The sequence below is a fragment of the Eubalaena glacialis genome, chromosome 1, assembly GCF_028564815.1.
Source record: "Eubalaena glacialis isolate mEubGla1 chromosome 1, mEubGla1.1.hap2.+ XY, whole genome shotgun sequence".
Taxonomy (NCBI): Eukaryota; Metazoa; Chordata; class Mammalia; order Artiodactyla; family Balaenidae; genus Eubalaena; species Eubalaena glacialis.
In genome coordinates, this window is record NC_083716.1 from 55,752,967 (window position 1) to 55,779,263 (window position 26,297).

Genomic DNA, 26,297 nt, shown 5'->3' on the forward strand with positions numbered 1-26,297 from the left:
CAACCACTGGATACTGTGAATCTTTTGATGGTTTGTAGCACTGTGGCCTAGTTGGGCTGGTGACCTTCATGTCCCCTTGCCTCCCCATGAGGACTAAAGGTGGATCAGGCACCCAAAAGTGATGGAACCCAGGTGTGAGTGGGCGGTCTTCTCCTGCAAGGTTGACCCACAACAGTAAGGATTAAGCGGGTTCAGATGAGCTTTAATCCCATGGGGTCACAAGAAGTGCGGAGGGCCAGGCTGCCCCTCCCCCAGGTCTGGCTGGCTTGTCCCCGTGTGACCTAGACCTTGCCTTGGAGGCTCCACGCAGAGGCTCTTGCCATGCAGCGCTGTGGCCCTGGACCCCACCCGCCCTCTTCTCTCTCCTCCCCACCGAAGACCTTTCAGGGCTCGGTGTCCCAGCTCGCGCAGTTTCTTAGACTGAGGCCATCCCAGCCTCCGGCACATCTCTTATCTCCCTTGTCCTAACTGTGGCTGGGTGGGAGCACGGCGTCCAGAGAGGAAACAAGGGGAGGAAGGGCACGAAGGGAGTCTAGCCTCCCGCTGGCAGCTTCTTACTTTCTGGGTCCACCGGACGCCTACAAGAAGAGGGGAGAGACAGCACAGTACGGGGCCGTGGGGATGGGCTGGCTGCTGTGGGCGTGAGGTCCAGTCCTCTGGCTGAGCGGTGATGGTGTCATCCTTGCGGTGGTGACACCGTTGAGAGAGGGTGGGTGGCAGCCGGATGGGAAGGGCCCCGCTAGCTGCCCGTTTTGTGCCGCAGCCGGCGGAGCGCTCCCTGGCAATCCCAGGTCAGTGGGGCAGGAGGACGAGCGCGCAGCGCAGCCGGGGGGCGGGCTGGATCCGGTTTCCGGAAAGACGCTCTCGGGCCGGCGCGGGTGGGAGCTGCCTGGCCCTGATTGGCGCCACCTCTGGGCTGGTGTCCGCCCGCCCATCGCCCTCCCCCGGCGGAGGAGGCCGCTCAGCCGGGCCTGTGGCACCCCCTGGCGGCCGATCCGAGCGGGAGCAGCAGCACGTGGGAGAGCCGGGCGCCGGGAGCAGCACAAGGGCGGCTACGCCCGCCGGGATGCGCTGGGATCTGGGTGCGTGAGGACCCGTTCCCGCCATCCCGCGGTGCGGTGGGTACACGATGGCCGTCCAGGGCCCGGACCCCAGCCCGGGAGCCGCGCAGACCAAAGGAGCCCGCGGCGGTTCCGGCCCAGGCAGCTTCCGGCGACTGGAAACGAACGAGATGAGAGGGCCCCGGGGTATTCACACACGGTTTTCTGCCGCCTTCCAACTGGTTTTATTTTGTTTTCATTTTATATTGGCCGATGTGATGTGTTTAACTTTATATGCTAACGCAGTTCCCTCTGGGGGCGGGGTACACGCACGCAATGTTGTTATGAAAGTGACTGGAAACCACCTGAATGTCCCTCAGTGGGGTGGGGCGGGGAGGGCGCCTGGGGAGGAACAGTAACATTTGTCACAGAGAATGAAGTCCATCTGTCTGCTTTGGCCGGGGGAAATGTCCAGGGCAGAAAAATGAAAAGGCGACACGCAGAATACTGTGCACGGTGTAATCCATTTTTTAAATTCTATGTTTGATTATTTTTGTATGGGCAAAGGAAAAAATATGAAAGAACACACACATGGCTTCTTCCTTCTTGGAAGGGGGAGGAAACCCACTTTAGACAATTCTGTATTGCTTTATGCAGTGACTAAGATACATAATTCATGTGGCTGAAATAAATGTATTTCAGAAGTTCTAAAATGTGAACTCGTGGGGCAGGATGTGCACAGCCTTGTCCACACTGACACCCACCCCCAGAGAGGGACATGCAGACAAAGCCAGACCTCCCTAGCCTGGGAGGCTAGAAGGTTGGCAGGGATAAACCGTTCATGTTACCAGAGTTCCTAAGCTGGAGAAGGACTTGGAGACATTCCCAAGCTGGAGAAGGACTTGGAGACATTTCTCCGAGACAGAGGAGCAGGAGGCGGGGAGAAGAGTCAGCAGAGTTTGGCCAGAGGCTAGGAGGGAGGTGATGAGGACTGTAGTGGCATTGCCAGTGGGGACCGAGAGGGCAGAATTGGGGGACATTTCCTTATCCCAGAGCCTCCTATCAGGTGTCTCTGCTTCCATCTAAAATCATTTTAAAACTTAGATCACGTTATTCCTCTGCTCAAAACCCTACAGTGGCTCCCATTTTACTCAGAGAAGCCCAAGGCTCACAGGATCTGCCTTCCACCCTCCCTCCCACCCCCTCAGATAGCCCCTGGCACCACCACCCCCGCTTCCTTGTGCCGGCTGTCCCTCTGCCCAGAACCCGGCTAGCTCATTCACCCCCTTCAAGTCTTTGCTCAAACTTTTAACTCCTCCGCAGTCCTGACCCCCCATTATTCGGCTCTGTTTCTTCCCGTATCACTCACTTTGTAAAATACCATTTTACAGTTTGTTTGGTTTTGTCTCTCTCTCTCCCGACTTGTAACAAGCACCACAAGGGCAGGTGCTTCGCTGATGTCTACAAGAGCACTGTTTGGCGTGCAGCAGGTGCTGGATAAATACTGTAGCTACTGGAAACAAGAATGGATGAAGGAATGTTCATACCGGAGTTGACCAGAGCCTGTGCAAATGATGGGGAGGCGTCCAGAATAGGGCTCTGGAGAGAGGTTGCTGGAGACTCGTACCTGGAAGTCGTGGGCAGATGGGCTAAGTCTGTGGGGCATTAGGTGGACTGGCCCTGCCACAGGCCGCCTCCCCTGGCTGTCCCCCCATGCCCTGACCACAGGGCTCCCTCGAAGGTAGGGTCACGTGTTGGCCAGAGGACTCTGTCACCTCGGCCTCAGGCAGCCCCGAGCACAGGCACCGCGAAAACATAGGCCGCAGGAAGGCCCTCCTTACATTCCCCCCCGCCTCCCCGGCACACAGTCACTTGAGGAAGCTGGTCCCAAGAGCACATTTAGGATCTTACCTGGTCTCAGTTTTGCGATCCAAGGGCTCAGTGAAAGTCTAGAGGAATTTCTGCTTTGTCACCCGTTAAGCTCCACGGAAGAATCATGGCCATAAAAATCAATAGTGTCCCTGTATGAGTGCAACAACTACTTAGAAAATACAATGTAAAAGAGATCCCGTTCACAATAGGAACCAGATATAAAACTCTGGGAATAAATTTGATAAATATTGTGGGGGACCTATATGAAGAAAAGTAAAAATCCTCACTGAGAACATACCTAAGATTTAAGTTGATATAGAGACACACCACATTCACAATCAGGAAGACCTAGTACCATAACATGTTCAATTCGCCTCTGTGTTAGCCTCCAGGATGGTTCCCGATGATCCCCGCCACCTGGCATCTGTGACCTAGCGTGGCCCCTCTCACACATATCCGGGTTGGTCTGTGTGATCAATAGGATACGCCAGAAGTGATGATCTGTCACTTCTGAGATTAGTTTATAAAAGACTTTTCTGCTTCCCCCTCGGGTTCTCTCTCTCCCTCTCTCTTTTCCCCTCTCTCTCTCTCTTTCTCTCGTCATTCACTCTGGGGAGACCATGTCACGAGACCCACATGTCAAGGAACCGAAGCCTCCTGCCAACAGTTACATGAGTGCGGTTGGCACAGGACCTGGTCAGGGGAGACTGCGGCCCCAGCCAGCAGTTTCAGTGCAACCTCATGAGAGACCCTGAGCCAGAATCCCCCAGCCAAGCTGTTCCTAGATTCCTGACCCTCAGAAAGGGTGTGAGATGTATATGTGCTGTTTCAAGCTGCTAAACTTTGGGGTAACGTGTCATGCAGCAATGCATAACTAATACAATCTCAAAGAATTCATCCGTTTAATACAATTTCGAGCCAAACCTGAAATTTAATTGGGACGTGGAGGAGAGACTCAATAAAATTATCCACAAGGTAGCTGAAAGAATGAACAGATGAGAACAGCCTAGAAAATATTGTGGAATATTGAACTCTATACTGCCAGTATTCAGACTTCTAAAACAAACATTTCGGTTCCGACAAAAACAGGTAGATTGAAGTGAGAAAGTCCAGACAGTGATCCAAATACATAGGTAATTATTTTGTATGTGATCAAAAGAAAGTTAATAATGGGGTGGGGGAGAATGGATATTTGTTCAATAAACAGAATTGGGTTAATTAGCTAGATCCTTGCCTACTACTTGTGATTCTACTATACAGCCATTAGAATTAACGTTGAGAATATCCATTGGCATAAAAGTGTACTCATGATGTACTACTGGGGGGAAAGTGTGTATAGGATAGTCCCAGCTTTATGTATCAGGAAAAAGAGTATTTTAACCCTCACTGCCTTCTAAGGAGAGTAAGCAGGTCCTATTAAAAGAAAAGGCCTGTGAACTTCTGTAAACCATGCTAGGTTTGGGTTTGCACATTTGGGAGGCCAAGCTGGGGTGAGCTGCGTTACTCCATGTAACACAGGACTGAAAATCAAGGTTCCTGAGCCCAGAGATGGCAGTGGAAGAAGCGAGGGGCACGGCCACACACCCGAGACTGTGGACCACCCTGCCCCAGGTCTTTATCAAAATGATTTAACTCACAAAACGCTTGCTGTGAGGTTTCTTATTTAGAAAAGAAAAAAAGTGAACTTTATCCAATTCTGCCAGGACAGACGAGGGACATAAAAGGGACCATTAAGGGACACAGGGGTGGGAGGCACAGGGGCACGAGTGCCAGGAATTAGCAGAGTTCGTGGGAGAGGGCTTGGGGCTCTCCCCACCATGGAATTGCTGGGATCGGAGTACCTGTGCAGGGTGAGGACACCAATGCTGACATGTATAAACAAAAAGACAAGAGCACAAACACACGAGTTTATGAGCTCAGCTTCAGAGCCCAGGGTTGCAGCCAGCCAGGCCTGACCTCCTGGGCAGAGCTTCTCAAGTAATCAGGGCGCTGCACAGGGCTTTTGTCAGAGTCATCTGGCCAGGCTCACAGCAGGTGACAGTGGGAGTTGTTTCCTGCTCCTTAACATGGGACCTGGTTCCTCACTAACTTGGTGAATCAATATATTAGGCAGGGGTTGTGGGTGTTGGTAGCTAATTCTGTGTCCCCAGACTCCTTCTGGTTTAAAGGAAAAAGTCCTGAGTCCCGCACAATCCCTGGGCCAGGGATTGATACACAAACACTGGCAGAAATCGGCTGATTTTCTACTACAGTTCTAACTTGGGGCTGCTGGCACTTGCGTCTCCCCACAGGGGTGAGGGTCTGTGTGTAGTAGGGGAGATGGGCCACCCTGAAGAGAGGCGGAGACACTGATGGACAGAAAAAAACACTGGGCAGTGTGAAGTCTGTTCCAGCCCCCAAGGCCCCGCTCCCCTCTGTGACTGTCCCACCCTCCCTCCCTGTCATAGGAGTCCTCTTCTGCTTAACCTTGTCTGAGTTAAGGTCATTGCAACCGGTGTGTCCTGACCACCGCAGTGGCTTGGCTCGCCCTCCATTTGTCTTGCCAAGGATGCTGCGGAAGTGGACAGGACGTGACACTAAGGACCTGGGCCAGACCCTCTCTCAGGGCCCCTCCTGCTGGCCCATTTCCCACAGGAGGTCCTCCTGGGCCCCGATCTCTCTCTGATTGCAGCCACCCCATCTCCTTGCTGCCCAGCACCCCTTCCATCGCCTCCCCCGGGAACCCAGTGACACAGCAAAGAAAAGGCAGTTTCCAGAGAAGGCCAGTCCTCTGCTCACAGGATGCCGAGTCCTTTGGCCTGCACACAGCTAGTGCAATAGGCAGCTCCGGGTCCTCAGGTGGAGGGAGTATTGAGCCAGCCACCCCCCTCTCCATCAGCCGGCCCTCTGATGCAGACAGATGATCTATAGTCGCCTGCACCCCTGCCCCCAAAACCTCTCCAGGAGCCCCAGTCCTGCTAATTAGAAAATACTCTACTCCATCCAAATTCCCCTGGAACCAGGCCACTCAGCACAAGTATAACAGATTGACTCAGTCTCAGCCCAGGACGGATTCTTATTAACTCAAAGGGCAGGAGGAAACTCTGAGGCTGCAGATGGCAAACAGGCTTCGATACTGGCAGCCGCCCACACAGCCCTCCCCAGGTCCCCTGGCACCTACTAAAGACCAGAGAGTCAGCCAGCCCTGCCTGCTGCCCCTCTCAGCTGCAGAGTCACCTCCAGACCACAGGCCCAGCCCCAGCAGGCCCCAAGGCTGTCCTGCCCGGTAGAGAGGAGAAGCAGTGCCCTTGCCCTGTAAGCAGCTGAGAACTCCAGTGAGCCCTGGGCCCCCCATCCCCAGGCCCTCCTCAGAAGAGCAACCAGAGATTACTGCTAATATTTCCTACACACCCACCGTGAGGCAGCAGGCACTGTGCCAAGGGCTTTCTTCTCCTAGCTTACTTAATTCTCAGAACAGGATTATGAAGCAGGCAATTTTATTATCCCAAGGTCAATTTTATTGTCAAGGTCAAACAGCTGCTAATGCTCCCGGACTTAAACCCAAGTCTTACTGAGCCCTAACAGGTCCCTGCCCTCCCATCCTCCACTCCCACCCCGTGGACTCTTGTTCTGAGCTGGACAGTCCTTCTGAGGCCATGCAGCAGTGCCTTACCTCCCCAGTGGTCGCACCTGGAGGGCACAGACAAGAGTTCGTGTGCCGTCTGCCCCCTCATCTGCTCACAGACCACATCTCTAGTCCCATGGGATCCCACACACCCACCCAGCTTGACGAGGTGCCCTCCACCTTCAGGCTGCTCTTGGGAGCAGTGAGGAGGCTGAGTGGAGGCTGTGAGATAGGCAAACAGCCCACCACAGGCTGGGCCCTCAGTTCCCTACAAAGGGGGACTCCAGCCCCAGTCCTCACTTCCCTAAGCTGTGGGTCTCGGGGCACAGACCCCTGGTGTCCTCCGATACCTGGCCTCGCCTCTTCTTCCTGGACACACAGCGAGACCTTTTCCAGCCCTGGTACTGTGACGTGGCTTCTGAGTTCTGGCCAATAGAACGTGAGCACAAGTGATGTGCAAGCCATCCAGGCCTCTTTCCTAAGATTCTCCCTCCCGGCATCTTCACCCTCCTCCCCAGCCACCAGCTGACTAGATTAGAGACTTCAAAGACCTATCAGAGGGTGGAGTCACAAAATGGAGGGAGTCTGGGTCCCTGAAAGACAGAGTGTTTGCCAACCCAGCCCCTCAGCCTTCCACCGGAGACTGTGATGTAAGCAAAAAACATTTATTTTTCAAAGCCATCAAAGTTTAGGGGACATTTGCTATAATGGTTAGTCTATACTGACTCTAATGCAATGGTCCTCTAACTTGAGCTTGCATTCAAGTCATCAAAGGGCTGGTTCAAACAGAGATTGCTGAGCTCCCTTCCCGAGTTTTTGATTCCACGGGCCCGAGAGGGACCACAGAATTTGCATGTTTAACAAGTTCCCAGGTGACACGGTGGCTGCTGGTCCAGGGAGCTACACATTGAGAACCACTGCACTATTAACCAAGCTGCAGTGTAAGAATCACTATCCCCACTTTACAGAGGAAACAGTCCCAGGTTCCTGGCTCTTTCACTAGCACTGTGCTGCCTTCACACTGTGCCACCTCAGTGCATGTCCCCCCCACACACCTGCCCACTTCTGTGCTCACTGATTGTGTCTTTTGAGTGAGTATCCTCAGAAGGAGAGAGAACAGTCCTTGGAGTAGACGTCCTGGGCTGTAAACCCAGCTCTGCCCCTCACCAGCTGTGTGGCACCAGGCAAGTCCAGTTTCCTCTCGTGTCAAAAATACCACCCCCCTGTCCAGCAGTGTTGCCCACAGTAGGTTTTTTATGAGGCTGTCTGACTGTCGCACTTCAGTAGCAGATACTTGGAACAGCAGGAACAAATGTGGGTCCTAGATGAGCCCATTCCAGCCTCACCTGTATTGCTGCCTCCAAGGCCAGTGGCTGACATCTATCCTGGTACAGCCTTGGGGTGGAGGAATTGGGGGGGGGGGTGTAGGAAAAAAAAAAAAACCACAATCGAAAACTTTAAATGCACCTTTGCCGGGTGTAAGAATTGTGTTGCAGGGAGGAAGGAGGGGAGTTCACCAGCTGGGGGCTGGGCCGCACACCCTAGTTTCTTAGAACATCATTACAGATTCATTTTTATATGAGAATCCTACAAAGACCCCCAGCCCCTGCAGCTTCCAAGAATGGTTTTGAGATCTGCAGAGAGGGGAGGTAACCTCACTTCAAAATGCAGTTATTCGAATGCACATGAGAGGTTTAACCTTTAGAAGAGGTGACCAGATGTTCTGTTGACTATGGAGGAGCCGATTTCATCCTCAGAGCCCAGGTGATACCCACACTCCTGGATTTGGCCCCTGGGTGGATGGTGGTCCCCTCAGCTGAGATGGGCGAGACAGGGAGGAGCAGGCCGGGTGTGGTTGGGATTTAGGGTTGGAGGAACAGAAGACAAGTTCAACATGTCTGCAGGAGCGGACGGGGACATGGGTCTAAAGTGGCTTTGCTGACATTGGGCTCTCTGGGCAGCAGACGACCTGAGCCACCCAGCCCCTACGGAGAGGGCAGCCAGTGCCCCCGGGACACCTCTCACAGTGGCTGACTCTTACGGAGGAGACACCCTAACCCCTGGGATTCACTTTTCACAGTGAGAAGTTGGCTCCTTTAGATTCCCTGCCTGGGTCCTATTTTTAAAAGTGAACTCTGCCAGGCAGAAACTAACACAGTATTGTGAAGCAATTATACTCCAATAAAGATCTCTTAAAAAAAATAATAAAGTGAACTCTGCCAGATAGACAAGAGGTAGAAGGAAATTTGGAATAAGCAAGAAAGCATGGGTGTCTCCAGTGGAAAACTCTGCATGGTTTAGAGCACAGCCTTCCAGTTGCCTTTGAGCTGTTTTACAGCTAAGTTGTGGAATTAATGCAAAATACTTCTTGTCTATGGACGCACATATTGTGTATTTGAACGAGGCCCCATTGACCCTTTCCCTCTGAAAAAAAAAAGCCAGTCTAGGGCTTCCCTGGTGGCGCAGTGGTTAAGAATCCACCTGCCAATGCAGGGGACAAGGGTTCGAACCCTGGTCCGGGAAGATCCCACATGCCACGGAGCAGCTAAGCCCATGCGCCACAACTACTGAAGCCTGTGCTTCAGAGCCCGTGCTCTGCAACAAGAGAAGCCACTGCAATGAGAAGCCCGCGCACCACAACGAAGAGTAGCCCCCGCTCTCCGCAGCTGGAGAAAGCCCGCGCGCAGCAACGAAGACCCAACGCAGCTGAAAATAATAAATAAAATAAATAAATTTATAAAAAACAAGCAAAGCCTCAACATTCCTTTACTCCATATAGATTTACAGTCCACTGCGATTTCTCCCTTGAACTGGTTGTTAATCTTACCAGTTCCATCACTTAATTAATGAGTTATATAAAATCTTTGACATGTGCACATGTAACATTTAGATGAGTGATGCTGGGTTTTGTTGTTGTTGTTTTTTTTAAAAAATAATCTCTAACCAAGGGCACAGGAAGGACCACTGCCCCTCTCAGGGATGGGAAGATTCGCCATGCAGCACAACTCCCCACCCCAGCCCCATCCATATCACCCCCAACAGGAGGCATCCAGCCTGGGTTTGCACACCTCCAGGGACAGGGTGCTCAGTCCCTCCCAGAGACCAATTCTCCACATATGGGACCACAGCTGTGCTGATTTTTAAAAATAGAACGAAACAAGAACAAATCTAACGCTAAAAAAACCCACAACCCTCTCCCCCACTCCCAGCTGACAGAGAATGACTGCTTGGGCCCAAAGAATCACCTACAAACGGCCTGCAACCCGGGGCACCCTGCAAAGGCACAGCGAGGCTGAAATGGCTGGGTAGTGAGGGCGAGGACAGAGAGGATGACGTGGCCTGGAAGGTGCAGCCACGAGGCAGAGCATGTACGTGAGACTTCTGGGCTAGCGCTGCCTTAGGACAGAGTCGTGACTGAGGTACTATTTACTGGCTGCCTTCCTGACCTTGGGGCTCTGAATAAAACCCACATGGTCTTAGACACAAAGATTTTCTCCTGGGGGCCTGGGCTAGCACAGCGGGGCTCCATGCACATGTCTTACACACACACACACACACACACACACACACACTTCCAGTCCTGCTGAGGCTGCCCTGCTTCGGGGATGCACACCCTCACTTGTCAGAGGTGGGAGATGCACGGACCACCTCCTGGACTCAGCCCCTCACTCTGAGGCCTCGGGTGGGTCCCAGCACTTCCCTGAGCCTCTGTTGTCCTTACCATGAGTGGGACCAGATGGGGTCTCCCCAGCCAAGACCCTCCCCATCCTGTCCAAACATGTCATCTTGCTGGTTTCAGAGCATCTATTCCGGCCCTTTCTTCTTTCCCGTCCAAGCTCCTCTAACCCCTGTTCTCCCCCAGATCATCCCTCCTGGAGCCCTTGAAGGCAGGCTGTGGCCCTCTGCTGGCTCCCTCGGGCGGCCTCTGCAGATGGCCTGGCCCCCTTGACAGGTGGGGACCACTCTGCTTCCTCTGGGGGCTCCAGGAACGACTTCTCAGGCTGTGTTGATTTCTGGCAGGATCCACACCCCAGGCAAGAAGAAACCCCTTCTCCCCCCTCCCCACCCCCATGACACAGAAAGCAAACAAAGAGACCTTGGACTCCTGATGCCTGCTGAGATCCCCACAGATCTAAGCCTTGTTCCTGAAAGGACAGGGAAGTGGGTCTTTTCATTTCAGTCTGGCTGGGAACTTGAGCTGTATTTCACGTAACCCAGGCAGCTAAGCCTGGTGAGGACTGGTAGTTACAGGTAAAATTTCTTCCATAATTGCATTAGCAGTAATTCTGGGGGGCGCCTACTAAGTAATCTAGACCTATGTCAAAACGCTTTACCCGCCTCATCTCATTTAATCCTTGAAACAACCCTGTGTTGGGGTGTTTTTAATCCTAATTTTACAAAAAAAAAGACTCAAAGAGGTTAAGTAACTTGCTAAAGGCCACAAGGCTAGTGAGTAGTAGTGGCTGTGGAGTCGATAACACCTGCCAAGTTTACCAAGCTCTCATCTACACGAACTCATCAAATGCTGCCAGAAACTTTGTGAAATAAAGAAAGAAAATGATCTCCACTTGACAGATGAAAAAATTGAGGCACTAAGGTGTTTTGGGTTTGCGTGTGTGTGTGCGCGTGATTTTTGTTTGTTTTCGAGCCCCAGCTCAAACTCAGGCTCAGTGCTCTTCCCACCGCAGCACAGGCCTTAATCCTTAATCCAAAGCAGTCTGCCTGGTGCTACCGAGGAAACAGATACACCGCAACCCCACCGGTCTCCCTGGGAATGCAGCCCCACAGGGCCAAGACCCCCTCTTCTCCCTTCCCCACTTACCCTGGGTTCACTGTCTAGTTTTGCCTCTGGCACGTAGCTGCCTGTCTGGGGAAGTGGCCACGTGGGCAGGCAGAGCCCACCGGAGCGTGCTGCCCTTCTCCAGCAAGCAGGCAGTGGGCCATCTGGACCCCAAAGCCCCATCGCAGGCTTGTCTGCCGGGCTCTGCAGCTCCCTCCCTGGCAACCTTGGGGTGGCACTGGATCTCCAGGGCATGTCCTCATCCGTACACAGGGATGCCACCCAAACCACTGCTCTCCCACACGACCAGCTATCTCCGAAGGCAAAGGCGGACTGCAGGGCCACCTTGCTGAGCCTCCGTATGGAAGCTGTGCTGTTGCGGGCCACAGGCTACTGGAGGAGACGTCACCGCCTCCCTCCCAACTACCCCTCTTGGCCCAGAAACAGCCCGTACACCCCTGGCGCTCAGGCCGCCCTCACACACACCAGCCCCGAGTAGCCGCTCATTATGAAGCCAGCCCACCTCCCTGGAGAACTTGTTTAAAAAATGCTTTTCTTATAAAACCTTCCAGGAAGTAATTCTAATAACAAAATACTGTGGGGTTCTCATAATCCCTTGTAAAAGCAAAACACCCCGTAACTGAAACGTCCACCCACAGGAGTTAATGGGGGTGGTTGGCAGCCTTCCCCATGTCCATCTCCTCCCATAGGAGCCTGGTTTCCCCACCACGTGGTTTCAGCGGGATGGACGAGCACAGGGGGCTGAGGCAGGGGGGGGCTTCCCTCAATGGGACCACCATGCCGTCCTCACCAGAGGCTCAAGGTGGTCCGTGGTGGGGTCTTGCCTCCCTCTGCCTTGAGTGATGGGAACACTGTGACAGGCAGAGCAGACAGGGGAAAGGAAACCGGATCCTCGGCGCTGGCATCACTGAGTCACTCGGATCAAACCCTTAAAGTCACCCCACCTCTGGACTTTCCAGGTTCAGGAGCCAAAAGCCTCCCTTCATTGTTTAGGCCAGTTTCAATTGGGTTTTCTGTTACCTGTGACTGTAAACATAATCCCCGTTCCAGAGCAAGGTTCATTCACTCATGGCGGTCCTGCAGCGGACTGTGAAAACACACTGTGGATGCGTATGCGGCCACAGAGAAATATTTCTGAGATACACCGAGTAAAACTCATTGTAAAACACAATTCTCATTTGGGGGGGAAATTCTCATTTGAATATGCATGGACATTTCCTAGGAGGGTACTTAATAGTGGATGCCTCTGGAAAACAGGACACATACTTTTTACACTCTATGCTTGGATTGCTTCTACTTATACTGAAAAAAACAGATTAGTTTAAAAGCTGTTTGAGGTAATAAAATTACAGTCCAAGGGGATAATTTAGTTTGGTAGTTATTAAGCCATGGTTTTGAAGCCCTTGCTGACGTACAAGATGCAGAGCATGGGAAGAAAGCAGAGTGAAGAAATAACTCTTCCAGACCTTTATAAGGCATACAGACTTCCTCATTTTACAAACCTCGAGTCTCTAAAATTGGTAAGTACACCAGAACAGTATCCATTTGAATGTAGCCTTAACTTTCTCCCTCCCAAAGTTATACTGCCATTGCCATTCTATAGTGCCCACGTCAGGTTTTCCTGAGGTGCCCTGGAGACCCCAAAAGCATTTTGAGAATGAATCTACCTTTACTGTAGTCTTTGAGGAGGAAAAGCCAGGTCTTACTGAGTTTACAAGGAGCTAAAAAGGACCTAAAGTTGTATAATTCTCTGGATTTTTGGAGAGAGCACCCAGATGAAGGAGAAAGGAACTGCAGGAGGCCCAGTCTGCCCTGGAAGGCTGGGAGGCATCCTCTTGGATGACAGACAAGCACGTGGAAGCACCTGTACCAAGATTCATCCCTGGGGACAGGTTACCACAGTTTGGGGGCCGATATCCTACAAACCCTGTGGCCAGACACCTCACATGACCCTAGAGCTAAAAAGCGCCCACCCATGCAGGTCATACAGCCACCACACTCACCAGGGACAGCTGAGGGCATTGGACCACAAGGTGACAGGGCTGAGCTCCTGACACCTGGGCAGGAGGATGCCCTGGGTGTTGGGACCACGGCAATAGCCCCTCCCCTTTCTCTGTGCCTCTGCAGTCCACACTCTGAGCTTGCCGGCCAGGAAGCGATCAGGTGGTCCCTACTGCCGAGACTGAGTCCCTCCCTCCTCTGCTGGCCTCTCACCCAGCCTCCTCTTCTGGGGAGCTCTCCCCTGGGGTCCCTAAGATTGCAGTGGCCTACACTCACAGGCACGCCCATTACTGCCCCAGTGGCAGCCCCCAAGTAGTATCTCCTGAAGAGAAAGCTATGCCCGATTCCTCACCGCCCAGCAGGCTTGCTGGGTGGACGGCAGCTCTGGCCATGCAAGGAAGTGAGCTTGCTGCTGCTTAGAGCCAGGGCCTCCAGCACAGGGTGGGGCTGAGCTCCTTGGGGACGACATCATGCTCTCCCAAAGGCCCCCCAAACCAAACCAGGCACCCAAATCCAGGTATAGAGACGGGGATCCGCACTCTTTCTCCAGCTGCTTGTCAACGTGCCCCAGAGCCCAGTAACTGGATCATCCTCAGGACACTGATGCTTCTCAGTCGTGCCCTTGGTGCTGGTTTTGCTCAGCAGGCACCAAGCAGAGGTTCACAATCAGAAGCTGGCAGGCACCAAACCTCCTATTTTAGTTGCAGGTGCAGGTGCAGGGGCAAGGCTCCCAGACTTTCAACCCAGCTCTTCCAAATCCTTGACCAGCAACTGACCTCATGTTTTGAGCATAAAAATGGCTTCCCCGAGCTCTTCTGGTGACAATCAGTTTTTAACTGTTAGGTACTCTGTGTACTTCCTACGTTCCAGGAAGTTCTGGATCCATTAATTTTTATTGTTATTCACGTGGAGAAGACCAGCGCAGTCTCATGCACCAGCACAGATGGCTTTCCTGCCCGGCTCACAGCCCTGCCTTGTGGGCACGGGCGCCCCAGGAGACAGGTGAGCCCTGGCAGATGCAGCTGAAGGTGGGACAAGGATGGGCAGGAGAGGAGACCTGAGAGCCCTGGCGGCAGCAGAGGACCTTGAGGATGGGGTGGTCCAGAGCGTCAGGTGCTGCAGAGGCCAAGGGAGGCACGGAGGCCGGTGATTGGGGTGTGTGGCTTTCAGTCAAGTGAGGAGAGTACTGGGCGGTGGTGAGAGGGGGACAGAGCCCGGACGAGCAGCCGCCTGGGAAGGAAAGCAGTGGTGGGGCATGGGCTGGTAAGAGGGCAAGAGGGCCAAGGCAAGCTTTCTGGGATGGGGATACGTGGGATGGGGCGAGGACAGCAGGTGGGAAAGATAACAGTGCAGGAGCCCCAGGAGGAGGTGGGCAGGAGGGTCACAGGAAGGATAAGCAAAGACCCTGAAACTTCAAAGCGAGAGTGTATGGGGGGCCAGGAGGGGAAGTGCAGAGGCACAGGCTAGCCTCTGTCTCGGTCTGAGAGGACAGGGAGTGGCTGGAGACTCAGGGTAGGCTGGGCAGGGAGTGAGTGGGAGGGCTGCACTGTGGCTCCGTGGAGGGAGCCCAGTGCGCTGGAGATGCCACGTGAGCACCCCTTACCCTGCACTTTTCTGTTCTCATCCAACTCAGAGTCAGATGAGATGGCTGAAAGTGGCCAGCAAGTTTCGTAAACTAATTGGAAAACAAACCCAAACTGTGAAAAAGTCACAGCTAGACTTCACCCTGAACTGGGCTGTGACCTGTGAAGACACTTGCAAGGGCTCCAGCCACCAGGTCCACGTGAATAGATGGGACAGCAGAAGCTGTTGGTGCCCACACACCAGCGGTGAGGGCCTGGGGCCACCGACTCCCCCAGGGCAGCCTGGGTCAGATGTACCTGGCACTGCCACGAACCTCCTCCACAGATGGGCCAGCAGGTCCAAGACACACAGCTCATGCAGTGGCAGTACCCAAATTCCAACCCAGTGTCCCCAAGCTCTTTTGCCTGGACCCTACTGCCTGGGGCTGTACAGTTATAACCTAAAATAACATTTCCTCCGGGCCTATGGAGTCAAAGTTCTACCTTGTGCTTCCAGCTGGGCATAACTAAGCCACAAGCCAGCTTGTTCCAGGTGTAACCTCCACACAAAGAATCATTGAAAGTGGCACACAGAATCTAAAAAAATCACCCGATGCAATTTATTTCAGATTGTGCCAACCACCTACCTTCCCGTCATGCCTACCCACACCCGATCCCACTGTTTCCCTCGGCAGCCGAGTTTACCACTGAGATGCTTAATGCCATCTTGATATGACCCAAAACAAAAACAATCAAAACAACAGCATTAATATAAAGATATATTCCATAAAAGAGTTTGGCAGTCAAAGAAAAGCATCACACTTCCTAAAAACACAAGCATTCTTCTTCCCCTAGTCTACAGAGAAAATTGTAAAAAAACTAAACAAAACCAACATCATCAACAAACACCCACCAGTAAATACCACATTAGCATGTACACTTCGGCAAGTATGTGAAGGTAGCACTCCATCCCTGAACGACGAGGATAGAACTGGTACAAGATCCAGAGAGGCGTTAGAGTGTAGCCCAGCCAAAGATGCACGAACGCCCCAGCTACGCCTGGGGGGTGATTCAGTACATAAGACAGACTTCATTTCCAACAGCAAGCCCCCAATAGCCCTGACAGGAAGGGTGGACACGGTGACCACAGATATCCCCGTCGTCAGGGGGTGGAAGGTCACCATGAAAGTGAGCAACGAAACGTCTGAGCCTCTACGCAGCTACAGGCTGGGGTCCGTGGCTCGGCCCAGGGGCCTGGCTACGGGACTTCTCTTTCCAGGGAGAGGCGAACGCCAGGCCGGCCAGCCGGCCCTTAGCATGTGGCCTGGAGAGGAGCCCTGGCCATCTCTGGCTGGGGCTCCCTGGCCTTGCAGTGGGGGAGGGTCAGGATTCAAGTTCCGGGTAACAGTTTCAGTAGCACCAAGACCAGAAGACAGTGAGGCCAAGTGGGGAGGGGAGTGGGAGTATGCACGTTGGGGGTGCACAGACGAAGGGGGAGCATGTATGTGCAGCTGGGTTACTAGGGGTGATACGGAGAAGCTGCTGGAGTTGGTTCGTGAGACACTCAGGGGAACTGAAAAGGATGGCGTCAGTCCCAGACGCCGCATAAGGCTGTTGAGAGGAGAATGCCAGAGGAAATGAAGACGTGGTGTGAGAACATTCTTGCCCTATAAATAAACTATTTACACACTTCAGGAAAAGGAGAGCTGACTCCGGAGGAGAGCCGTGCCCACTGCCCCCTCGTGCCCTCAGGGCATAATGCTGTTGAGGCTGGAGATAGTTCCGCCCTGGACGCCGGGGGACAATGGACGAGGCACTCCCGTGGCACCAGCCCACGCACTGGCTCAGGCTTACTTCACTTGACATGGCCGAGGATCCTGCCAACACCCCGACCTGTGCAGACACTGCGGGCCCCCCTGGCACTCAGAGGGCCACAGAAGGTGTGGCTGCCCCCTAGGCCAGCACCAATGACATGAGCAGTGAGGAGGCCAGGGTGCAGCCACCAGAGCCGTCTGTCACTCAGAGTCACCTCCCCCACTTAAAGACATATCCTCTGACTCCAGGCAGACCCCAGCGGGGCTACTAGTCACAAGTCCGTGCAGGTGAGAGGGGGCCCCTTGGCCTCCAGCACCAGCAAGCAGAAACAGAGAGATCATGTCACGCGGATGCTGAAGGCGGGGTGCTGGCTCGGGCTGGGTGCGTCCGTTTCTCTCCCTCTGGACGTGAAGTTGACGGCGGTGAAGGGCTTCGGCCTCCACGGCGTGGCTCAGCTCTGCTCGCCCACCTCTGGCTCCTCAGAAGTGGTGGCCTGCCTTCACTGCCTCAATGTCCGAGATCAGGGTCCTCGCCAGAAAGATGCCAAATATCTGACAACAAAGCCGGCAGAGGCAGCGGCCGTCAGCATCGGGGCCCAGAGGGTGAGGTGGGGCAGGGTACCCCGCACTGCCCATCACCTCCATACCCACCCGCAGAGGCTGAGGACAGAGAGCAGCAACTGGGCACGTGGCCAAACGAGACCAACCCACAGTCAAAACAAATGAGCCCGGGGTCTGCTCTGCTGTGTAAAAAACAGTGGGACCTTCCCTAAAGCCTAGAAGGGGCAAACAGCAGGCACCACAGAAGCAAAACGGACGTTCTGCCCTGCCTGCAACATGACCACGCACATCCCATACCACAGGCCGTGACTCGCTTTGTACCCGGGGTGAACCGGAAAATGACAGGGTCACCCTAACTGGTTCTGATTCCCCAAATACCAAATCTCGAATGTTTCCTGTAAACCTGGATTCCACCATAAAAACAAGACTGTCCCCGATTTGGGCCATGCTGATGTCTGAAGCTACACCCCGACCTCAGTGACCAGGATAATCATGTGCGAAGGCTGATGTCTTCCTACCAGGAACAGACTAATGTGAACTCGGTGACCTGAGGAATTCTGCTCCCCTCACCCCCACTTTAAATCCTTCTTGTGGTTGGTATCTGATGGGCCAGGCCTTCTGAAGTAAGAGATCCTTGCCTGCTTTGCAAGTAAATTTTTTTCTTTCCTTTTCCAGATGCTTCTGTCTCTCGGCCTTCCTTTGAGATCAGTCAACCACTGAGTGAAGGAGGAAAAAGGTGCGTGGATGGCTGGTGACCCCGAGTCCACCCCAGTCACCCTCTTCAAGGCAAGGTCAGAGCCGAACATTTTCTAAATGGTGGGTTTTCCACAGAGCAGCTGCCTCTGAGGCTGCCTGGGGGGCTGCTGGCTTCTCCTCCCAGCCCTGGGCAACACTGGAAAAAACTCCTGGTTTTTCTGATTCACTGAATTCTTGACTTCCTCCCATCAGTTCTTCTCCCGGGAGACACTAACCAGCCTACTCACCCCGGGCCTCACGCGCCCTCGGCCACCAGCATCTTTCCCAGAGTGTAAAATCTGGCTCAAGGGAACAGGTGCGGCCACAAGGGGAGAGGAAGCCACGAAGGGCAGCGGGAGCAAACCTGCAGCAGTGAGATGGCAATGAAGACGCCGGCCACGATGTAAATGTTCCGTGGGAGCCACCCCTCCAGCGCCTGGATGCAGCCTTTCGTGAAGATGGACTCGTCCCATTTGCTCTTCAGCTGCAGGGGAACAGGACAGCGGCCTGAGCCCAAGACACGCAGGCCGTCCCCACCCTGGATTCCCAGAGGGCTCCCGTCGGGGGCAGAGCAAAACCCAAAGCTCGGGGGGAATGAGGGATCTGGGAGGCTGGTGCCGAGGACAGACGGACAGACAGAACTCTCCAGGAGAAACACGTCTATTTGCCTCAGTCTCTGCCCCTCCCCGGGCAGTTTGCGTTTTATAACCTGTCTAAGCAAAGGCTCCCTGGCTATGATCTTTAACCCCTTTCTCTTAGGGCTTCCAAAGATTTCAAGGTCAACTTTTTCAACACACCTCCGCAGCCCACGTCTGGAGAAAGGGGAGGGGGATGAGGGCTTGGGGAAGGAAAATGTGCCTTAAAGAGAGAAGCTGGGGAAAGAGGGTTCAGCGTCTTCTGAGTCAGGAGAGGGAAGGGACAATGGCTTCTCAGAGTGTGCCCCCGAGCCCAGGTGAGCCTGGCTCCAAGAAGCAGAGCCAGCAGGAGCAGGCTGAAGCCGACCCTAGTGGAGGCTCAGTCAGCACACAGGGACGTGGCCTCGGCAGACACCGTGTCCCCACCCACCCCGAACACAGCAGTCAGCCCCGGCCGCCCTCCCCAATCAGCCTCACCCATGAAACACTGGCGGAACATTCATTCGTTAGCAGTGTTAGGGGCTGAATTATGTCCCCCTAAAACTCCTGTGTTGAAGTCTTAACCCCCAAGACCTCAGAATGTGACTGTATTTGGAGAGAGGCTGTTTAAAGAGGTAAATAAATTACAATGAGGTCATTGGAGTTGGCCCTAATCCAATATGACTGGTGTCCTCGTGAGAAGAGATTAGGATACAGACAGACACAGAGGGAAGCCCATGTGAGGACACAGGGAGGAGGAGGCACCATCCAAGCCAAGGAGAGGGGCCTCAGAAGGGACCAACACTGCTGACACCTTGACCTCAGACTTCTAACCTCCAGAACTATGAGAAAATTAAATCTCTGTTATTTTAACCACACGGCCTGGGTACTTTGTTACAGCAGCCCTAGCAACTGATACAAGTGGCGAGGAAATCGGTCACTAAAGAAGCTGATGCTGACATAGCCCCATCGCTATGAAACGGGGCTCACTACAGAGGGAGTTGAGGTTTCCCAGACTGGAGGGTCACATCCCTAGTGTCCACGGCCAACAGCGTGGTGTCTGCAGTTTCCCCGAGATCCCTCTCCTTCAGAACAGCTGTCATTCACATCACCAGAGGCCACCAGAGCAAGGACTGGGGTGGGCCCCCACCTCTTCACATCCAAGCGCACGCTCCCTGTGGCCTGAGGAAGCCCTTAGAAGACTGAGCCCTGCTCCTGCCCTGAGCCTGTCTCCCTCCCTGTCAGCATCGCCTCCATAATGGCAGCCGGACGAAGCCATGTGCCTCCTGCAACTCCATCCTGAACCCCTACATAACAGATACCTCCTGGGACTCCAAGGGCCTCTTAAACATGTCGTCTTTGTTCCCCCAAACTTTCATCCATCTTCTTTCCACTAATGTAGCAACTGCTAGATTTTGTGACTGTGGTTCACAGAGCTTGAAATCACACCCATTACTGTTCCCGTGAATCTTATCTTGCCAGCGGCTCAGGGAAGGCGTGTGCGTGGCCGTGTGCTCCCGCTCGCCTGGTTCCCAGCTTACGTGGCACCTCTGAGCTTAGTCTCCCCTGGCTTTCCCACTCCAATTTGCACTTGTGCTAAATCGGGAAGTTGGACCCTAGAGAATAAACCTGAAGAATTCAAAGTCATATGCATCGGGGCTCTCACCTGAGTCCTGACATCATAGCCACACTGTGTGTTCACAACTTTTTGCTGTAAGAAAAGCAGAAAGATTAGTCATTTTTGTGCTCCAGAAGCCAGTGGTAGAAAGCTCTAGAAAAGTCACAACCAAACACCAGCAAACACCTGCACCAATTCCATTACAGCTCATGACCTTCCATCATGCTGCCAACTAACCTTTCATGCTAGGACAGAGGTTGGCAAACTTTTTGTGTGAAGGGCAAGATAGTAAATATTTCAAACCCACCTATGTAGCTACTATTCAACTCTGCTGTTGTAGCATGAACGTGGCCATTGACAATATGTAAATGAACAGGTATGGCTGTATTTCAATAAAACTTTATTTATGGACACTGAAGTTTGAATTTCATGATTTTCACGTGTCACAAAATATTATCCTTCTTTTGATTTATTTTCAACCACTTAAAAACGGCTGAAACCATTCATGGCTCACAAGTCATCCAAAAACAGACAGCAGGCCAGATCTGGTGCAGGGGTCGTAGTCTGCCAATCCCTGAGCTAGAAGGGAAAAGCTACACTTGCTAAAGATTTCACCGTCACGGTGGAGATGTCAGACACCGCTGTGCAGCCTCTGCAGACCTGAGCCCCTCCCGGGCTGGGGAACCCGCCCAGAGCCCCGTGGCCCAGCACCAGGCAGTGTGACGGTACTGACGGCCGTAGGGGCTCCCTTCTACTCAGGCTAGGTTTGGGCAAACATTCAGTGCTCCTTCAAGGGCACCCAAGGGAATTCCTTGACAGTCCATTGGTTAGGATTCGGCGCTTTCACTGCTGTGGCGCCGGGTTCAATCCCTGGTCAGGGAACTAAGATCCCATAAGCCATGCAGCGTGGCCAAAAAAACGGGGGGGGGGGCACCCAAGAGCTCAGTTTCTGGAACCCAAGGATGTGGTCTGTGGACTGGGGATGAAGACAGGTGAAGAAGAAAGAACAGTGAAAGAATTCTGCACCACCCCCAGATGGCGATGTACCCCACTGCCCCGGGCTTCTGAGGACTGAGCGTTTGTTTTCTCCAGAGAAAGGAGACCAGGGCTCATTATATTCACAGCATCTTGTCCAGGCGCCCTGAGTGAGAGCCCCTCATGGGAGGGGGACCACTGTTTTTTGCCTGCTTCACCCAGCACACCAGAGCCAGGGTGGGCCATGCAAAAACACTCATGGAATTTATAGGTATAGGATTTCAGAGCTGCAAGAGCCCTGAGGCGAGTGGAGGGGGAGCCGGGCACTCAATCCATCCGCAGAAGAGAAGAAGCCAGAGCCCTCAGGGAGGCAGGATCTGCTCCGCTCCAGAGGGACCGTCCATGCTCGGGCAGACTCACCGCGGGGTCGGGCACACAGCAGGAGAAGGGCACCCCACACTTCTCACGGCTGTAGCTGGCGCCACTGCAGTTGAAGTAGACGTTGAGGTCCCAGTCTTCAGGGCCATATGCCCCACAGCACTGGTTCTGCAATCATAAAGCCGAGAACTGTCGAGGCTCTGAGCCAGGGCTGTCGTTGCCCGGCGTAGGGCGTCTGTCTTAGGGACACGGGGTTCAGTGCACCTCTGTGTATCACACAGAGAAATTGCAGCCCGCCCCACGGACCTCCCATCACTGAGACGTGAGCGAGGTGACCCGAGTGGCCCTTTAAGAAGGAAACTGTGTCCAGGTCCCGTCTGGGCCCAACACACCAGGCCGGCTCGGCAGCGCCCTTGGAGTCAGCTCCACTCCCTCCTCACCCTGGAACTTTCCCTTCCTCCCCAACTGACCCCCAACCCGGGAGAGCGGGCTTCTCACTCTCCTTCTGATGTGGTCCTCTACTGCCCCCCGAGAGAACACCTCTCTGTGGGCAGTGTGCCTTCCTCCCCAAGAAAGGTCCAAGCTGGCCCCAGTCACCTTTTGTGCCTCTTTACAGGAAACAGCTGCTGAAGTCTACTCCCAAGGAGAGTTACGACTGGGGTGAAAGGTAACGCAATCAAAGCTCTGCCCCTGACCCGGGGTCTCCACCCTCCCTTCCCAGAACCCCCCACTATCTGGTGAAGCAGCAAAGAAAAACCCCATTTGTGTAAAAAATCGTAAAACCAAACACAGTGAAAGCAGCACTGTGACGTCAGTGGCGTCCCAATCAGAGAGCAGATGTTGTTTTCACACTTGCCCTTACAGCTGTCACGGTTATGGCCGTAATCACAGCCATATGGCCCACAACCAGGATTTTGGCTTCACTTTCATTTCCAAGGTAAAAATCCCGCCTCCCCTGCCCCCGTCCTCCGTGGTTCCAGGTGCTCTAACTACTACCTGATATTTTACCATGAGGAAGCTCCATCATTTACTATCTCTAAGGAAAGGTATTTTTTAAAAGGAGAGGAAGGCAGTAGAGAAAACTACAATGTCTTTAAGGCCAGTGCAGAGAGGAACCACCCTGGCATCCTTGACACCAGCAAGCCCAAGGTTATGTGGAAGTGAAGAGAGAATGGCAGCCTTGAACAGAAAAGGAAAAGGCACAGGAGGCAGTGATGTCAGAAGAGGGTGGGATGGGGACTTTCGCAGACGAACATGGAAGAGATCTAACAACAACAGAGGAAGGATCTAACAACACAGGAAGGATCTCTGATCACATAAATGGGTTTTGCGGGATCCTACAATACATGAAATAAGGGGTAAACAAGTTCTGGTTAATAAGGAGAACAGATCATAGTTATTTTTAATGCTCTTCTATTTTCTCCTCCGAACAAAAGGGTTCCATATAAAAAGCTCCTGAGGAAGCTAGGTTTTCTGGCAGAGCACAGATCAAACAACAACCTTGCACAGGCTGGCATGGTGGGGAGTGGGTTTCTCCCGGGGCCGGGGAGGTGGGGGGAGGGGCAGAGGGGGCGGGAGGGGTGGCAGGGATGGGGGACAGCAGTGGTCCCAGCCTCCAGGTACAGCCACACACAAGGGGGATGAAGGCCTGACAGAGAAAAGGCCACAGCCTGGGACTGCTTAGACAAACCCCCGGGAACAGAGTCCAGGGAGGTCACATTCCTCTCCATCTGAAGAACCTTCCTCCAGGCAGCTCTGCCCTCCCAAACAGGAAGGGGAAAAGGTCCCGAGGAGGAAGGGGACAAGAATAGCCTCAGACGGGGAGTCACGCGCCCAGCTCTACCCCTCAGCACACACAGCACCTAGGAGACTGCAGCCGCCTGCGTGGCCAGGGCTGGAGAGATCCGGGCCCTGCGGGCAGAGAGGGTAGGGTGGCCCTGGGTGCAGCTGGACTGCCTGCCCAAAGCAAATGGGGGAGGGCACCCTGAGAGCAAGCCGGGCCCGCCAGCAACCACAAGCAGACAAAGCTAACCTGACCAGAGTCGGGGGTAGCACCTCCCCTGGCCTCCCGGCTGTGGGCAGAGCTGAGGAGGGAAGGCCCAGTGTTCCCCACCAGCCTGGCCCCCGAGCCATGCACACAGACTGAAGCCAGGAAAGCCAGGCTCTATCAGGGAGAAGGTGGTGCTTACAGCTTTCTGAAGGGAGTCGATGAGGTTCTGCAGGTCAATGTCATCCCGGTAGGATCTGATGTTGCTCTCGAAGAACTCCCGGAACCGGTCCCTCACCCAGTCCTGGAACAGGAAGGCCAGCACGGCCACGGCCAGCTCCAGGAAGAAGATGAGCACGATGGCACTGCAGAACTGCAGGGGGACAAGCACGGGAGCAGGAGTCACCTCACCTCTGGCCTCCCAGCCAGACGCGCATCCTTGTCCGACCCAGAACCTCTGCCTGCTGCGAAGAGCACGGGCTCGGCACCCAAGAGACCCGCGTTGGAGTCTGGGGAATCCCACGTCATTAGCTGGGTACTCCGGGCAACTCATCCCTACTCACACTGCTGCATTGTTGGTAAGAGTCAGATGAGTGAAAGTATGAGAAAGCTCCAAGACAACGTACCAACCATATCCTATGAAGTAGCCCCCACTCCAAGGAAACTCCAACACGGGAATGAATGGCTATTCTACCCCACCAGGTATCAGCTCCTTTAGGGCAGAGACTGTGCCCCAGACACACTATCTGACCACTCTCCTCGCACATACAACCATCCCAGGTGCTAGAAATCTGTTACTCCTACTTTAGGGATAAGGAAGCTGAGGTTCACTCAGGTTACATACTTTAGATACAGGACATCTGAGTTCCCTGGCAGGGCTCTATTACAACTCCGGAGTTGCTAACGTTATCAGTACCTACTCTGTATGTGTGTATATGAGAGTCAAGTGCATAAACACCTCTGCAGAAGCACAGCTGTCCCTGGCCACAATAGTGGTGGAATTCTGTAAAGGCCACTGCAGTCACAGGTCCACACTCCCTCCCATCAAGGCGGGGCTCCAGCCTGTAGAGCTCAAGTTATCACAGCCGTTATCACTGGCCATACAGCACACTAAGCAGCTATGCAACAAGCAGCAACATCTCAAAATAAGACACGCACATGTACAAAGATACACACACATAAGGCCCTCCAGAATGTAATCTCCATTCATAGAGAAGCAAGGTAACCAAACATAATCTTTAAGAGAAAAAAAAAATGAGAAAAAGCCCATGTGTTTTGCTTTTTAAATGAAGCCCAGAAAAAGAGGCTTGATCTAATAAATTCAACAAAAAACATAGTGCAAAACACAATTATGTGTTTTCCCCACCAGGTGCTATTTAATTTCAGCTGAATGCATTTCAAAATGAATGTGTACCTAAGTATAAAACTAAACCCTTAGTAACTTGAAGTTCTGCCAGGAAATTAAGGATTCTGCATTGCACATCCAACAGATTCACACACCCTGGAGGAGGGAAAAGACTTCCTAACATCACTGACATCTTTTGATCTTAGCCAGGAAGGGCAAAGGTGAGTAGCAAACAAACAACTGGAACTTCTGAAGGGAGATGAAAGGCAAGGGAAGGGGAGGAGAGCAGGCCAGGGAGCAGCCGACTCTGCCCACCAGGAGCTAAAATCCAGAGCGGCCCAACCTCTCCAGAGATGAGGATCTGGTTCATCTGACTGTTCCCTGAAATCTTACCTTTCGTTGGGCAGCAGGGCACCAAGGGCTGCCTCCTCCCCCCACTGCCAGATCCTGGGGGAGGCTCGTAAGAGCTGCTACCCACCCCCCAGATAAGGGCCAGGCCTGCCCGGCAGAGCCCATACCCCTACCTCCCCACCTCCTCCCACCCACGTGTCTGGGGCCACTCACAAAGTTGAGCAGGCAGATGTTCTCCCGCAGGGCCCCCACACAGCCAGCGAAACCCAGCGTGAACATCACCACGCCCACCATCAGCACCAGAACCACAGGGTCAATGCCATGCATCCGGGTCACTTTGGTGAGGTCGGACAGCACCCCCTGAAAGAGGCAGAGAAAGCAGGGTAACATCAGCTTCAAAGAGAGTCGAGGGTGCCCTGGGGGGCTGTGTCCAGAACGAAATGAGGACAGGGACCTGCCTTCTAAGGCTCAGTCTTGTCATTAAAAGCCACGGCATGGCAAGGCCCCTCCCCACCTGCCCCCTTAGAGGCCCCTCTGCCCAGTAGACCTTTGCCTACGTCAGCCCCCAGCCGCTCTCCCGTTCCCAGTCTCCATCTAGGCTGTGACCGCCTCCCAGGCAGACCCCACACTTCTTTTGTAGCCTGCAGAGTACTGACGCCAGGCCTGGGGTGGAAGAGGCCCTGAGGGGCCCTGTGGTCCGTGGTCAAGGCACCCCAGGGCCCTGGCCTCTGGCCATCTGGTGGCTGACTTTGCATTCAATTCATGGAGCACCCCACTATCCTGAGATGAAAACAGCTTCAACATGAACACGCTTGTGAACAGCACACCCGCCAAGGACAGGCGAAGGCTGCGCCATCCACTAACTTTTTGTGATGATGCAGATGTTCTACACCTGCACTGTTCACAATGGTAGCCACTGGTCACATGTGCTCTCGAGCACTTGAAATGTGGCCTGGTGGAACTAAAGAACTGAATTTTAATTTGTATTTCATTTTAATTAATTTAGATATAATTAGTCACATCTGGCTAATGGCAACTG

At 53.5% G+C, this 26,297-nt stretch overlaps 1 protein-coding gene across 1 annotated transcript in view; it reads right to left on the reverse strand.

Moving 5' to 3' along the window:
* Positions 1–15,476: 15,476 nt before the first annotated feature.
* Positions 15,477–26,297, reverse strand: part of TSPAN14 (tetraspanin 14) — a 58,432-nt gene continuing 47,611 nt past the window's right edge. Inside the window, exons 4-9 of the mRNA XM_061179946.1 lie at positions 25,472–25,618; positions 23,765–23,935; positions 21,618–21,743; positions 20,271–20,315; positions 18,355–18,474; positions 15,477–17,246 (exon numbers count right to left, since the gene is read on the reverse strand). Coding sequence (XP_061035929.1) covers positions 17,175–17,246; positions 18,355–18,474; positions 20,271–20,315; positions 21,618–21,743; positions 23,765–23,935; positions 25,472–25,618 — 681 coding nt within the window. The 3' untranslated portion in view covers positions 15,477–17,174. The remainder of the gene's footprint in view (positions 17,247–18,354; positions 18,475–20,270; positions 20,316–21,617; positions 21,744–23,764; positions 23,936–25,471; positions 25,619–26,297) is intronic.